The sequence below is a fragment of the Lonchura striata genome, chromosome 2 (genome assembly GCF_050655825.1).
Source record: "Lonchura striata isolate lonStrDom1 chromosome 2, ASM5065582v1, whole genome shotgun sequence".
Taxonomy (NCBI): domain Eukaryota; kingdom Metazoa; phylum Chordata; class Aves; order Passeriformes; family Estrildidae; genus Lonchura; species Lonchura striata.
The window spans coordinates 108,147,445-108,164,200 of NC_140704.1; the positions used below are offsets into that span (position 1 = coordinate 108,147,445).

A 16,756-nucleotide genomic window follows, 5' to 3' on the forward strand; every position below is an offset into this window, starting at 1 on the left:
CTAATTTGACATCATTGTGTAAAGCTACTTCCCTAGCATGCATTTTGTTAAGTCGAGGCTTAAACCAGATCTAAAATAAAATTTAAATTATATCAAACCCTATCAGGTGGCCTATGCTGTTGGAATTATTTCACAGATTAAGGCATACTATGAGTGAGTTTTGCATGGTTTATATGATCTGCCTGCCCTATTGGCCTGTAGTGCCTTGAAAGCCCCATGAGAAACAGTCCTGTTTCATGAGTACATACTCATACTCAGTCCTGTTTCATGAGTACTACTTTCTGCAGTATACATGAGAACGTGTCAGTCACATCACCAGCAGCATTTCGAGATGTGGCTGTTCAGCTGATAAATTTAGGATCATCCTGCTGATCAAACTATCAGGCTTCTTCCTTCTTTACCTGCCTCCCCAGCTGGTTTTGATGGTTGCTGCATTAATCTCTGTAAGGCCAAAGGGCTTTCTCTACTGCTCATCTCAGTGGCTCCTCTTGCTCTTTTAAAAATCAACTCATGAAGTCATTTCAGTGTTGTCACTTTAAAAGTCCCTCATAGTGGGGGAGTGGGGTTGCTAGAGCTGGATGCTGTAAAATTTTTCCATTCTGCTGTCAGTAAAGAAAATGAACATGATTTTGCCATTATGCTGAGACATGGTTTACAAAAAAATGAAAAGAAAATCCTTTCTGTCCTTTTCTCTTCCTTGAACCAAATAAAAGGGTGGCATAATCCAAATAAAATACTGACATTGCCTTTATTTTATAAATATACAAGGACTGTGTCATGACTTGTTCAAGTCATGCTGTTCCATAGAAAAACATCTGGTTATTCTCACTCCTGGCAAGGCCATTTGGATTTGATGGAATATCTCCTTTCTTTCTTTCTTTCTTTTTCTTTTTTCCCCCACCCAAAACTCCCAGGATATCCAGTGAGCACTCGCCAAAGCTCCAGATCCGGAGCCACAGTTACCTGAGGGCAGTGAGCGAAGTCTCCATCAACAGGAGCCTGGACAGCCTGGACCCCGCAGGGCTGCTGACGTCCCCCAAGTTCCGCTCCCGCAATGAGAGCTACATGAGAGCCATGAGCACCATCAGCCAGGTGGGTGATGTGCACCTGGGGCAGCCTGGAGAGCAGGTGTCACGCTGGACACTGTTTGCCATAGGAAAAACTGGATTTTGTTTCAAGTGGTGCTCACCAACACTCTCATTGAACAGGGTTCTTAAGGATCTTGTGCTTAGTACTTCCAATCAAAAATTTTGAATGCCTCAAAAAAAAGTTTGTATGCTGAGGGAGATGCTAAAATAAAAAAAATGTTTGTATGCTGAGATGCTAAAGTAAAAGTAAGCTGTTAATGGTTTGTGTTCCACAACTTTGATAGAGATTTTATTTTCTTTATGATATTTTATGCATTCTTTACTTTGTATACCTCCAAATGTTTCACCTAAATAATACAAATATTACAGTATATATATTAGTGCAAAAATCTGTCTATATTTTTGCCCTGAAATCCTGTAAGAGATCTTTATGCTCCTAAACAAGAAGAAGAATGAAGTCTACTGTAACAGATTCGGTTTATGTGTTTTAATGTTATAAAATAGTCTGTCTTTTCATGCTTGTACAGTTGAGTTCATAGGGAATAGATCTGAAAGTGCAAAAGTGCCAATACACCACGGGGTAGAGGGGCAGCAGTTCATCTGCTACATCCTCTAACTCCTTGGTATGATTTTTTGCTTGTCAGCTTAAGTGGACCATTTGGGTAAATCACTTGGCTGAAAGAACTTCCTTATGCTAGTCCAGAAGTGCAGCAGGCAGGATTTGTGGTGCCAGATACTGATCCCTAATGACTGGCATGCCAAGTCATCACCATGACAAAAAAAATGTGTGACATCAGTGACACCAGGACTTCAGCTTTGGCCTTAACAAATACACGTGCCATTCAATATGGAGCTGTAGTTTCCCTTTCTGCAGTATACTATATTTAGACACTTCAGAGTAGTCACCTGAGTATTTTGAAGTGAGGCATTTTGAATAGGGCATGGGCTGATGCTCTAAAAAGAGAGTCAGGATGTATTTAGAAGAAAACAGCACAGAAAATTAGGTCTCAGAGGCAACTACATGAACATTAGGTCAGGTTACTTGTTTAGCCGCATACCTAACACACAAAAGCGTCAGCCCAGGAGTGGTTACATTTGCCAAGGTCAACAAACTTTTTTTGGTTCAAAAATGCATTAATTCAGAGATATTTACTTGAGGATTGGATGTTCTCTGCCGTAGTAAGATTATTCTTTTTGGTGTACTACCTGCTACTCTTCCATGCTTTTTTAAATAGTTTTCCTTTGAAAAAAATATGTTTTGCTCTCTGAGATTTTTTCAGTTATGTATACAAAGACTCTACAAAGCATTTTTCTTGGTAACATTAATCCTGGGAGAGAATTTCTAATGGGGGTTTTTTCTGCCTTCCTAACATAGTCTTATCTTCTCCTGCTAACTTGGTCTTGTACATGCTTGAAAACTAACAAAATCCTCAAGTGATGGTTTCCATCTGCATGTTTCATACAGTGATAATTATTGTGCTTTTATGCCAAGTTCAGGCCTCAATGCTCAGTTTAGAAACATGAGCATCCATTACTAATTAAGCCAAGGTTCTTAAGACCTGTAGGAAGTTTCTGAATGGTCTTTGACCACTGTGAACACAAGTCTTTTGTCACCACCTAGTGTCTGCTGCACAAAGGATTCCTTTGCATTTGCTCTCAGCCAAAAATTTAGTTCTACAAATATTTTTTCCCAGCAGCAAAGTTGGGTTGGTTCCCTTACCAACCTCCTCTTCCTGTTTTTGTTACCCTGCAGCTTTGTAGCCACTCAGATTTTGTCAGTGTGACTACCTGTAGGTTGCATTGATTATGTACTGGGATTAAGCTGACCCTTCTTGTTTTTTATCTCACCCCACAATGAAAGTGTGATTTTTGTTTTACATGTAATGATCACAGTGACCAAGCATTCAACCTGTGCCGTGGGCCCTGGGTCACATAAAACAGAAGCTACTTATGAGGGCTCCAGGTTTCCCACCAGTTTCAGAAAAGCCAAGAGTCCAAACTCAGCTGAATCTTTCCCCAACACCTGTGTCTCACCTTTTTAGACATTGTTTTTTCTCCCCTCACAATTGCTGCTATGGGATGTCCCATTATCTTTCTTTGTGTGCAAAGGGAGGCTCTAACAGGTGTTGGCCATTGTGCCACCATGGCTTGAGAGTGTTTGTATCAGGCAGTGTGGAATGTCGGCGTATGGGATGCACTGACCCTGCTGGTGTCTGCCCGCAGGTGAGTGAGATGGAGGTGAACGGTCAGTTCGAATCCGTCTGCGAGTCGGTGTTCAGCGAGCTGGAGTCTCAGGCCGTGGAGGCGCTGGATCTGCCTATGCCGGGCTGCTTCCGCATGAGGAGCCACAGCTACGTCCGGGCCATCGAGAAGGGCTGCTCCCAGGATGACGAGTGCATATCGCTGCGGTCCTCATCTCCCCCGCGCACAACCACCACGGTGAGGACCATCCAGAGCAGTACTGGTGAGTAGCACAAAGGGAAATCCAGAGCGGGGGCGGAAAGGGAAGGGACTTCCAGTGCATTTCCATCAGATCAAGCTTTTTCTCTGCCAGATGCCAAGCCCCTAACAGAGTCTTGTGTTTCACCAGGGAGCTGGACAGACTTATCAGCCTCAAACCACAAACAGACAAATGCTGATGCAGTTGTGGTTCCTTCTGTGTCCAAGCTAATTTATTCTGAGCTCAAAGCACATAGAAGGGAAGTCCAAGATCAAGTCTCGTCTTGCTATTCTCCCCAAAAGAGCAATCACAATTTGGCAAGGCTGAACAAAGGTCTGGGTTAGCAGTTCTGCTGGCTGTGACCAGCAGAGAAAGTCCCTCTGATGAGGTCTTCTACAATGTTGAAGTGATTGTGTAAGTTACTGCATGTGGTTTTTACTGGCTTGAAGAGACTGTTCCAGCTCTCTAGACCCCATCTAAGATGTGAGAATGAAGAAAGGAAGAAGCAGTCTGCAGGTGAAAACATGCATGTTACATTCCTTCTATTAGTTCTATTAGTTCAAACTATTCAAGCCTTGCTAGAGGGAGAGGTTTTGGTGTAAACATGAGTCTTCAAACCTTTCTTTTAATGTTTGAGGTTGCTTTTCTTTTGGAAATAACCATGATGAATTTCAGATTTTGTCACCAAAATAGTGCTTAAGGGGAAGAAAAAACAAGTAAAACCAAATTCCAAATCTGTCTCTCTCATTCAGGAAAGCAAGAGGCAGGAGCCATTACATGTGTGTGCTCTTCCTTGTGGCAGAATGAGAGAGAGCCTCTTTCTTTTGACTTCTGTGCAACCATTCCACTGTTTTACACAAGCTTCATTTACTATTCATATACTGTTCATATACTAATCATGTTGTTGACTAATATTGACTATTATGCGTATTTCACTGTACCTGCTATCTCTTTTGCTGTATTTTTTAATTTCTGTTTTCTGTAAACTTTTGTCCTTTTGTGTGTTATCTCACAGGTGCAGTTGTTTATTGCTTGTAAGTCTTTTTTAAAGCTGCTTGTCAATTGTTCGATGTCTTCAAAGAACACTTTAAATCCTTTTACCAAAAATGTTCAGCTAAATTAAAGATTTTTCTAAAAGTAGCAAGTTTAAGTACTGTTGGAAATATATTGGCAGTACATCACAAACATCAAAGCATTTTTAACAAATGCTGCAGAGAAGTTCTCATCTAAATCACTAAAGAAATAGTATTCACATGACAGCATTTCTGCTATAGAAATAGTCCTTGTGGGCACACAGGGTTTGCACCAAACCACAAAGACAGGATTTGCAAAAGGTGTGTGCTACTTCATGGTATTAGTTTGTGACAAACATATTCTGAGGCAAAAGCTGAAGGATGGGAGTTTCCATGGAGTTTTCAGTGTGCATTCATCTTTGTTAAATCAGCTTGGGTTGATCCCAAAGAGGGTTTTCTATTTTGTGAGAATGGCTTTGCTAACATTTTTCCATTATAAAAATAACTGTGATCATTAATACTGAAGAGAATAGCTATTTTTTTCATTATCTGTATGTAAGAAGTTGTTCCTGTCACTTAGGAAAATGATGCCTGTGTCTGGGGATAATGGCATATAAATGGAGAATGTTGGCTGTGTGTGCCAGCCAAAAATGCTGGGAAACATGAAAGAGGAAAATCTGTGCTGTAAACTATCTCTTGTTTATGGTCCCTTTTTTGTAGTGCAACCATAGAGGCCTGATCTCTTCTCTGGCTTTACTTAAAAAATCATATGAACAAAACTGTGATATTGAAAAACATAATCCAGTGAGTATGTCTTGGGTTATTGCTTCTGTAGTCAGGCTGTTAAAAGCAGAGAGGAATGATTTGCAGTGCTCTCTTTGGACATGCATACAAGCATTTAAAGATTGCTGTAGATGCCTGTTTCCTGCTGTGGGAATTTTACTGAGTTATCTTTTTCATTTTCTAATTATTGGGCTCCAAGAGCCCATTCCTTCCACTGGTAGCATTTCAGACAACTTGTGTCTCTTTTAGTATCTGACTTACCACTATCTGTTTAATGAGTATTAGAATTGAATTAATTCTATTCAAAAGCATCTATATTGACTATCTTGGTGTTGCCTGTGCCTGGCTCACAGAAGAGAAATATGAAAGGCAATGTTGATGGTTTCTATTTATATCTGCTTCAATAAAATGGGAAATGGAACAACAACTAGGCAGATATGAAGAAAGAACAGCATATCAGGTTTATCTCCACTGAGGTGATGTTACAAATGTTTTTTTGGAGACATGGGTGCAGTTATGATCTAAAAATGGTTTTAACATCCCCAAATCAAAGAACAGTCCTCCTGCCCATAAAGCATCTCTGCCTGTTCAACCAAGAAAGATTCCTTTCATCAACATCAGTGATACTCTCAAGAACATGGCTTTTAATTCACTAATACCAAAGCTGTGATCATACACTGATACTGAGAATCTCTTTGGCAGCTGAAAGTCCAGGGAAATGCCAGCTTGATGGAAAAGACAGGAGAGCTGTTGGCATATTGGATTCAAAATTGTTCCCCTAGAGCAATGATCCACAGCTTTCTAGGGCATCTGGATAAAGCAAGAACTATGGTCAAAAATCACACTTTGCCCATTAGCCTTTGCTGTTGTGGTGGCAGCCTCAGGTTTTCATTTCCTTTTGCCACATGGTGTTGGCAGTTTAGTTCTGCAATCACAAATTGCACCTCTAGCTCAGTTCCTGAGGATGTGCCCAGTCTAAATACAAATCTGTGCACTAGCTATGGCACATAACTCAGCTAAGGATGGCTGCCCACCTGGTGGCCTCTGCAGCCTGCACTGACTGACCTTAGTGCTGCTGTGGGGACACTGAGGGGTGCCTGCATCTGGATGAAACTGAGCCCAGGTGTAAAAATGGAGTTGGAGGCACAAATTTGATGTCACCAAAGGGGTGAAATGTTACACTTCGAGAGGGGAGGAAAATCCTAACCTCACAAAAGTCTGCCACCAATGCTCCTTCTAATATCCAACCTAAACCTTCCCTGTCACAGCTTAGGACTAAGTCCTCTTATGCTGCCACTGTTTGCCTGGGAGAAGAGGTCAATCCCGATATGTGAATCAACACATACAGGTAATGATGGCAACCACCAAACCACAGCTGAAATGCAAAGAGTGGAGTTATTTCATTACCTCACCTCTGGGCAGCAGAGACACACTGAGACATGGGCTCTGTTGGGCTTGGTTCATCCCAGTGAAAAGGCACATGCTCCATTAGGCTCAGTTCATGCTAGCACACAGTGACAAGGGGAACCACTGCCTGCCCCAGGCATCAAAGAGCCTTGCACACATGCAATTTATCAGAAGGCTGTACTTTTATGATATCTCACTTCCAGCAGAAAGCACAAGCATATCTGCAAGTGTGTTGTCTCTACACAGGAATTCTATTTCTCAAAACTAGCAGAGGATGAGTGGCACTGGACATAATAAATGGACACTTGTTCCCACTCTGACATTCTTAGCATTTCCAGCTGCAAGGTCACTTTGAGCAAAAACTAGTCCCTCCTTGCCAAGTCTCCCAGTTTTAACCCTTTCCTCCCAACACCCACCTGGCTACAAACTCCCTTTATCCTTGCTTTTAAATGAAGGGTTTTGGAATGAGGAGGAGAAAATGCAATCTTGACACTTTATATGGAATTATAAATCACACACAGAATGTCTGGGTTGAAAGAGACCTTTAAGATTATCTAGTCCAGCCCAGCCCGAATATCTCAACTAGACCATGGCACATCCAGTAATTTTTTAAACGCATCCAGGGATGATGATTCCACCACCTCCCCAGGCAGACCCTTCCAGTATTTTATCACCCTTTCTGTAAAAAAACTTTTTTCTAATATCCAAACTATATTTCCTTTGCTGCAGCTTGAGACTCTGCCCTCTTTTTCAGTCAGTTGCTGCTTGGAGAAAGCGACCAACCCCCACCTGGCTACAACCATCTTTTAGGAAGTGGTAGAGACTGATAAGGTCGCCTCTGAATCTCCTTTTCTCCAGGCTAAACAACCCCAGCTCCCTCAGTTGTTCCTCACGGGGCTTGTGTTCCAAGTCCCTCACCAGCCTTGTTGCCCTCCTCTGGACACATTCAAGAGTTCCATGTAATAAGTTCTATGTCACAGCTGCATCATGCCTTGAAAGCTAATCAGCTGAAAAGCTCCATTCACCCTCATATTTGCTCTCTCCATTTCAGTGGTGCCCATGGAGGTATCCTGACTGGGGCTGTCCCTGGGAGCAGGGCTATGCAGAGCAGGAGGCAGAGCAGCCCTGAAGTGCTGACATATGTTATGCACCATAGGCTGCGCTAAAAATTAACACCCAAGTCGTTTGAGCTCTTCAAAGGAGTTTAATGAGCTGTGAGTTATCACATCATTTGATCCCAGGTTATTTGCAGATGAATCTATTGTAGCTGAAGCACTTCAGCCAACAAATCCAGTCACTAAATAAGTAGCTTTTTAACAATTTTAAGTCTGTGAATCATTTCAATGAGCTTGACAAATGCAGTAATTAAGAAACAATGAAATGCTAAAGTAGTCTAAAGAGCATCTTTCTCCCACATTTATTGTGTCTATGTTTCTAAACTTAACCTATGTAGCAGTGCATGATCCTTTGTTGTAAACAAACCTTATGACATTGTGAGGGCTCAGGCATGGGCACACATGCAAACAAATATATTATACAGTATAATGTACAAATATGTGATGACATCTCTCAGAGTTCAAGTAGCAACATCAGGAAAACCTCTGGACTAGATTTCAATTCAGTTCCTATCCTCTGTTGCTTTAGGTGAAGAGAAATATCAGAGTTATCTGCAGCAATGCCATCTGGTGATTTTCAGTAATATTACACTTCTGCTTAAAAGCAAAAGAAATAAAAATCCCAAGGAAATCTTGGTGTGTAGCCAGAAGGTTAGAGAAGGTCAGAGAGTTACCACAGTGTATGCTAATTATGGTCTTTCAGCTGAGCAAACCATTTTCCTTCCATTCATTGGAACATCTGATCAAGACAAGTTAGGTATTTTGTGGAAAATCTCTAAGGGGCTGCCTAGCCAATTAAAAATAAATAAGCAAATAAGCATATAAAATGCAAACAAGTCTAAAACCTGACTTGTGCCAGGCAGAATTCAAAAATAAAATCAAATCCTGTGGATAAGGAAGCTGTAACTGAGTGTATGCCAGATGCAATTTGTTTGGATTCCTCAAAGCTGTCCTTTCAGAGACTGCTCTGTTCAAAAGGAAACCACGAATTGGGATTTCACATGTGATTTCCAGTTGAAGCTAAAGTTGGTTTCTGGATCTGTACCAAAATTAAGATATTTCTCCAGAAGGTCTGAAGAAATATAACTATGTTAAGGCCTTCATGCAGATGTTGAAACTTAAAATAAATCATTTTCTCTTTTTCCTTGAGTAATCCTAAAATGTGTTCTGCCTTTGTATCTGCTATCAAATTGTTTAAATCAGCACTTAAAAATGTTTTCCTTTGCTAATGAGGATCTGACCTTGGTGGAGAATATTATTTCAAATTTCAGAGGTGTCTGACTGTAGCTAGTACAAGTTTCATTTCTTCTATTCTAGTAGACAACTTGATGAATGTTAAGCTCCACATCACACCAAAACCCACCATTTTTATGAAACCGGTGAAGGTTTTTAATCAGAAATTCAGAAAGGGTGAGATAAGGACTTTGTTTTGTAGGGCATGGCCTAATTATTTTTTTCCACAGTTGAAAACTTAATTTGGAGAGGTTTACAGCAGTCTCCAAAGTTATAAATGTGTTTCAAATACAGAGAATGAAATCCTTTGGTATTCCATCTTTGCTTAATATTCTTACTCTTTATTTGCTTTATACGCTCCTAAATATTTGGGCTAAGGCTCATAGTAAGGTAAGAATGTGAGAAAGAGCTTAATTATTCAAAACTGCAAGCTTAAAATGTTTTGAAGGAATATGTTGTCTTACTTTGTGAACATTTCTAGAAACACGGAACAACTCTGTTATTTTGTTGAGACAGCACTTGTTTGGTTGATTTCTCCAGCTGTCCAAACTTGGACATCTCCAGGGGTAAATCATACTCCTGCCCCAACTCTGCCAATGTCCGTATGTCTCTCATGCTGGGGAGTGTCATGCTGGGCACACACTTGAGATGTGGCCTCACCAGGACTACACCTCCCTCAAACCTCCAGATGTGCTTTGGCAAATGCTGGAAGTGAGATGGCCATCAGACCTGTGAGCTGATAGTCTCAAATGAAATGGAAAAAAACATGAGTTTAGAGGAGAAGGAGAACTTTAACAGAAATACCTACTGTTCTATGCAAAGAACTATTAAGTGTATTTCTTATCAAGTAGAGCACAAATGAAAAGGATGCAGGGATTAGTTACTTAAAACATGTTTCATTATTTGTTAATCTTGCATTAGTTTCAATACAGATATGAAAAATTTTGTAGAAGCCCTTTGCAAATATTTGTATGGAATGTGCTTAAATTTGTTTTTCAATTAATTAGTTTCTTTTGACTATACTGCAGACACAAAAAGTGATAATCTTTTCAGGTGTTCAGATTTACACAGCTCTCCCTAAAGGTGTACAGAGCACGTTTGGATTTGAGCTCTGCTTTAGTTTCAGACTAGGTAGGTGTGTTATCAAATGCACCACTACTGGAGATTTTTGTAGGGATGTTCAGGACCCCAGTTTCATGGAGACCTCCCGGTGTGCTAATGCAGTGAGAGTCCTGATCCCGTGACTGTGTACCCCACTCCTGCTGGTATGCATGTCCTTGTGGAAGTGCCGTGATGGAGCCTGCAGCCATGCCTGTGTATTACAGCACCTGAATGCCCAGCCCCAAGCTGGGAAAAAATGTACTTGATGTGCACTTGATGTACCATAACAAATGTACAGGAAGTCATTACAAGCAAAACAGTAATTTAAAAGTTGTTCTGCTGACTGAGCACTGCATGCCTCAAGTCTCATTAGCTGAGAATTAACATTTTTCTGAGCCCATAAACAAGTGTGAAACCTCAGTGATTTTGCCACAATCCAAGAAGCGATGGATTATGGCAAACAGTCTCTCCTTCTCACTGCTGCAAGGCAAGTCTGCCCTTTGCCAGCAGCTTGGGCTGGCTGACAGGTCTGCCCCAGACAGGGGCAGCAGCTCGGCTCAGGTCTGGTGTCCTTAGAGCAAACTCAGATGCAGAGCAAGGCTGATGTGATTTCAGCAGCTCTGACTCAGCAGCCTTGCGTATCTGTGGTTTTGGGGACAGAATTACCTGGCTTGAACACAGGGGTAGGAACCAGCACCCTTTGAAATACTCCTGGAATCACATCACAAGGAAGCAGGTTCCCCATAGCAGCACCAGCTTGTGATTGCAAACTAATGGGTGGAATATGCAGCAGGATATAAAATAAAATAAAACCATGGTCCTTTTTCATTTGTAAATTGTGAAAGGTCAATATAAATTTTACCACAAAATGTTGTTCTCAGGATCTGGTCATTGCTCTAATTCTCAGAACTCTGAGAATTGGATATACATAATTTCTTAGCTCAAGAGCAAATAATTAAATTTCCAATTTATGGAAAAGTACAAAGACCAGAATCTTTCTTTGTTCCAGCTTATTTCCATTGCAATGTTTTTGTGATGGCAGTGACAGAAATGAGCTGAATCAGTAACTGAAAACATGCCCCAATTTATATAATGAGATCACATTTTGAGAAATAATTCCTGCCATTTTCCTAAAATAGATTAATGTGCTTTTAACTATGGTTGTCTTTTGGAAAGCAGAACTTAGGCCTCTTTCCTGAGGAGGCTATGCTTAACTAATACATCCAGTGTGTAAAAATAACTCAGGTTTTTCTTTTTAGTTTGTTCTATTTTCCAGTCTCCAGCCATTTGCTGACACTCACCTACACTAGGTTCTACGTCATTCCTTTAAGACAAACCTCAATATTTTGGTTTTCCCCAGATATAATACTTGCAAATAATACTTGCATATGATACTCTCTTGAGCCATAGGATTTTGCAAAAAGTTACAGATTAAATATTTGGTGGTGATGAGCTTTTTTAAGTGACTGAGTGATTTTCAAAAAACTAAGAATTTTTAATAAGTGTGTTTAATGACTACAGCTCTACTACCTCTTGTAGTACAGCAATTTGTTTGGAGCCATTATATTTCATCATATCAATTATTCCCATTTTGGAGCTCAAATATGATGTATTAGGTACTGAATACTGTAAATAATTGCACATTTTCATGCTTCCTAAATATGTGTTTATGCAACAGTCTAACAATAATTGGCTCTTTGAAGCTATGGTAGACTATGGGGTGTGTACATTATTAACCACTTTTTGAAACAAACACTTCTTTGTTTCTTTAATAATATGGCAGACAAACCCAAAGGAAACATGGCAGCAAAGAAAACTGTGCATTAAAAAAATTGCAGAATCTCTGAAGTATACACAGAGATGTGATTTACTCTTTTTATTTCTTGCTATTACACCAGTCTCACTGCACCGCTTCTTACAATGCTCAATCACAAGCACAATGCAACTGAAATACTGGGATCTGAAAAACACTAATGCTGTTTTGCAAAGAGGGACTGTCTCGCTGCCATCAGAGTCTAACAGTTCCTTTTATCAAAAGCACACTGTAGGCAGATGTTGGTAATCTGTTCTAATGCCACAACCTTTGTCTGGCCTCTCAAGGGGTAAATGGATGTGTTGGTCTTTGAAAATTGTTTTCCCTTGCTGCATTTGGCTTTGGTCAGATGGGAGAGTGCTAAATTGCATCCCACTTAAAATGCAGTAAGCCATCTGAGCAGAACAATTCCTAGTTGCTTTGATCAAGGATTTGAGCTAAGCTATCAGAGAAGGGAAAAAAAACCTTAAAAAAGAAATAAATAATACCACAGAACACTCTACTGTGACAGATCTCTTGCCTGTTCTGTTGAGGAAGATGCCTACCTTTTGTCTCGGCACAGTCAAGATGATGGTGTCTTGATAATCATTCTCTTTCTTTTACCAATTTTCAAGTTAATTCTGTCTTTAGCTAAAGTAAAATGTATTATGTATCCCACTGGGAAAATTTAGATGGAAGTCAGAATATTGTAATAGGGTAGCAAAACAAATGCTGGCAGGCTATTTCTGGTTTGATTTTTTTTTTCTCAATTTCTTTTAATTTAGAGAAATTTTAATTTTAATTAATTTAATTTCTTTTTTTCTCTCAATTTCCTTCTTCTGTACTTCACAAAAAACTAAATAAAATGTAGATTTGTGGCAGAAAAAATCAGGGTCTACTAGACCAAAATAACCAAGCTATGAATAAAACCCAACTCCTCCATGAGCCTCAATGTGACTGCCTCACGAAGTCCTGAGAAAACCTGATGGGTTTTGTATGATGGGTAATTTGCATGCAAGAAAGAGAACAAGTTGTTACCTGGTGCCATGGCCTTACTCTGTCTTATCTCACACAGCCCCCTGAATGCTCATGTGACATTTTACCATTTGCCTCTTTTATTTAAAAAGGGAGAAGCAAAAGAAGAAGGGTTCCAGAGAGATGGAGAAGGGGTGAAGGGAAGTATTGCATATGTGTTGGAAGCTCTGACAGTGGGGTTGGTAGGGCTGCATGCTCTGATCTAGGTGAAGTCAGTTACTATCTTGTTACATACTTCCAAAAAAGCTTGTCTTGCCCTGTTTGTGATGTGGCTATGAGGGAGTTAGATCATGTTAGAAGTTAGATTAATGCACATCTAATACCAAACTGTTTATTCCCTTTCAGGAAAACAACAAATAAAAGGAGATAAGTAAGGACAAGGACATAATTAGTTAAGACTTCCTATACCAACACCATCATTCAGTCTTCCTAGATCTTCCTCTAGGATTTCGCCCACAGCCAAAAAGCTGCATCACATTCACCCAGATGTGTACAGTGTCATTGTGTGTAAATAGGCAGTTGTGTTTAACCTCACATGAGCTACCTGCAGGGTTAATCCTTAAACAGGCACTCCTTGTCTACACAGACTCTGCAGCCTGTGGCACATCAGCATCTGTTGGTGTCGCATACTTCCACAGATTGCACAGGGAGTAAGAGCTCCCTCCCACAATCCAATTTATATTGCCAGTTGTCCCCTTTTCCGGACTTCAAATATGTGCTGCAGTCCCGAGAGCCTTTTTCTATTTCTGTCAGTGCTTACTGAGAACAGAAGTGTGTATCTCCCTTACTGCTTACTGCTGCTTCAGCCACAGAGACTCTCACTGAGTGCAAAGGTTGCTCTCATGTCCTGTGAGTTTGGGTGGCATAGTCAAGGAATACTTGTGGGGTGAAGCAGTACTGAACCTTAAACCATGTGGGTGGTCATTTTTTTTATTTAATAGAATACAATAGCCCGCCCTACAGGTGACAGGCATCACTGGAGAAAATGTATATCTGCAAATAAGTAGAAGTTAAAGCAGTATTTAGTCTTAACACTTTTTTTTCTTAATTCAATATACCTGCTCGCATTGAAGGGCAAAGAGTTTGGTGGTTAATTAAAAAAATTGATGAAGAACTGAAAGAAGGGGAAGGAGAAGGACAAAGGGAAAAAACAGATTTTGAGTAACAAAGTAGGTCCAGAAGAGTTTCATAAAACAGAATTGTGGCCTGCACTTCAAAAAACATTCATTATGTAGAATCAGTAACACCTTTCTCTGTGTGAATAGTTGATGGTGAGAAAGACATGCTTTGAGCCTGAATTTTTCCAAAATACTTTGTCTTCTCCTTATTCCTTCATCTTGTATGAATTGGTGTGTGGACTAGGTAGAGATGATGTGCTGTCTAGCATGTTTTATTGATGCTGTTTGAGCTCCCAGTGTAGTGAGTTTTTGACATTTATTTTAGAATATATTTTTCTGGTTGTGATGAGATTCCAGTTTTCCTGCAGACAAGAGATATAGAGGGATATGAAATGGTCATCAAGTTAATAGTGTCCAGAATCCCTTTATTGCCTTCAAAGGGCTGGCAAAACTAGTGAATGGGAAATAATGAACATGACAGATAAGTAGGCAGTGGATAGAAAGCTTGAATAGCTGTGGGAATTTCTAGGACCACAGCAGCAGTGTTGGAATTTCATCAAATGAAGGGTAATGCTTTCCCCAATCTGTTCTGCAGGTACATGTCTTAATATTTAAAGTACAATGTTGCAGACCAGAGCAGTGTGTTAAGTTACAAAGCTGAGACATGTCTTTTCTCTTCCTGCAAAATTTGCTCACTGAGGGTCTAGTTGTGTAAGGTGCTGAGTGTCCTCAGCTGCCACCATTGTAGAATCAGTTCATGATTTCCGTATGCTTGGTGTCAAAGAAACATCCAGCTCCTCTGTTTCACTGCCACTACCTTTAAAGCCAGAGGAGCAGGAATCTGTTGGAATCCAATTTAGGATATTTGTTTAAGAAGAAACAAATGTAAGTTATTTTAGTCCTTTTGCTGTTGAAATTTTAAACTGGGAAGTGAGATCTTAGGGCATAACACAGACATGGCTTGCAAAACAATTTCCAGGGAGTCTTTTCAGATTTTGGGGTTGGTTTTTTTTCCATTTTGCTGCTAAAAAAAATTAGATCCTGAGAAATGTCAGTGAGGTAAATATTTACACTTCTTCTATCCTGCAGTAGCAGGCAAATTTGAGGCAGAATAAAAACTGATTTTATTACCTAATGTCAGGATTGTTTCTGTCACATCCATAAATGGAAGAGATTGAATGGGCAACTGTATCTTTCCTTCTTCATGATTAGCAAGGAGATCATGCGCAGCAGAGTAAGATGGAGGAATACTGGGTGCCCTGTTGTCCATAACACCATGATGAGAATTGACCACTGCCACAATATTTCATATATGTGTGCTAAACAGTGATTTAAAAAAGACCACCCACTGGAAACTAGCATGACTCCATTAAAGGGGTTGCAATCACATGCACTTCTCCCAGACCGTTTGTTGTCTCCTCTGCACATTAAGTTCGGTACATACATGTCTTTTGAAGAACTGGCAAAAACCTAACTTTGCCAGCTGTTGCTGATGTGGAGAGGAAGCCTCACTCCATCTTCAGACAACTGGCTCTCTAGCAGGCATGGAAAAGTGTCAGGAACTCTTTTAGGGTGGCATTCTGGCCAATGCCTATGTAGATGCACAAGAACAATGTATTTTTTTATCAGAGCCAAAATGTATGTAATTGAAATTGTCAATTACCATCACTAATGTCCAAAAAACTGAAGTGTGTTTATCAAACAACATAAGTGTGGTAACTGGGACATGTGACACTAGTCATGGGTGCAGGATTAGGCATACCCACCTGGTCTAGGCTTCCTTTTTCTCACTTCCAGCATGACATTAACTAATCTGGGACCTGAGGCAATGTCAGCTTCTGACACTGAAGTGTACTGGCTGTATCAGCATCATCTGGAATCATCTTTTGCATCTAATTTTATTCTCCTGAAAATTCTATTATTATTATTATTATTATTATTGGAGCATGACAATATGCTTCTTAGGAGAGAGAGAAAAACCCAGAGAAATTATTAATTCAAGCTGTCAGCAATATCTAGCTCATTCATATTGTTATGAAAAACATTTCACTTGTAAAATAAAACTGGTGCATGTTTGCTTTTTGATAAAGTATCAGGAACAAGGAGGTATTGTTCTACTGGGGCTGTTTGTAGAAATTTTGCAAAATGCAAATTAGCATGCATCTTCCTAAAATTGCAGTAGGGTACAAAATTATGGTTTTTCATCAAAAAAAAGGAAAGTGTTGCATTTTTCAGATTAAGTGAAAATAAGTTCAGATTGCAAAAGTGGTAATGTGATTAAATAATTTTATAGAACAAGGCCTGCTAATGCTTTGTGTGCTGCGGATGCATGTCATCTGCCAGTCAGCTTTCTACTTATCCCTTAGCTGTTTTGCTGATTCTTATCAGTTTGTCTGCTTAAAATGTGTTTTATAAAAGACTTTTTCTTTCATATGCTTTGATTCATCTTTACTCTCACTGCAGATTTCCTATTTAATTCCATTAAATTAATATTTTAATACTTGTTGAAGATGAAGGAAACTGGCATGTCTTCTTCTGGAGTTGTATTTACGCTGATTTCTCTGGTGCAGTCCCTGACAACTTCCCACAATAATCAAGACTGAGTTGTTTGCCATGCTTCACAGAAGTGGT

At 39.9% G+C, this 16,756-nt stretch overlaps 1 protein-coding gene across 13 annotated transcripts in view; it reads left to right on the forward strand.

Annotated features, from left to right (window-relative positions):
- DLGAP1 (DLG associated protein 1) overlaps positions 1–16,756 on the forward strand; it is a 405,586-nt gene that overhangs the window by 304,442 nt on the left and 84,388 nt on the right. For all 13 annotated transcript variants that reach the window (XM_085573764.1, XM_021525224.3, XM_085573759.1 and 10 more), the window contains 2 exons: positions 915–1,092; positions 3,312–3,552. In XM_085573764.1, coding sequence (XP_085429890.1) covers positions 915–1,092; positions 3,312–3,552 — 419 coding nt within the window. The remainder of the gene's footprint in view (positions 1–914; positions 1,093–3,311; positions 3,553–16,756) is intronic.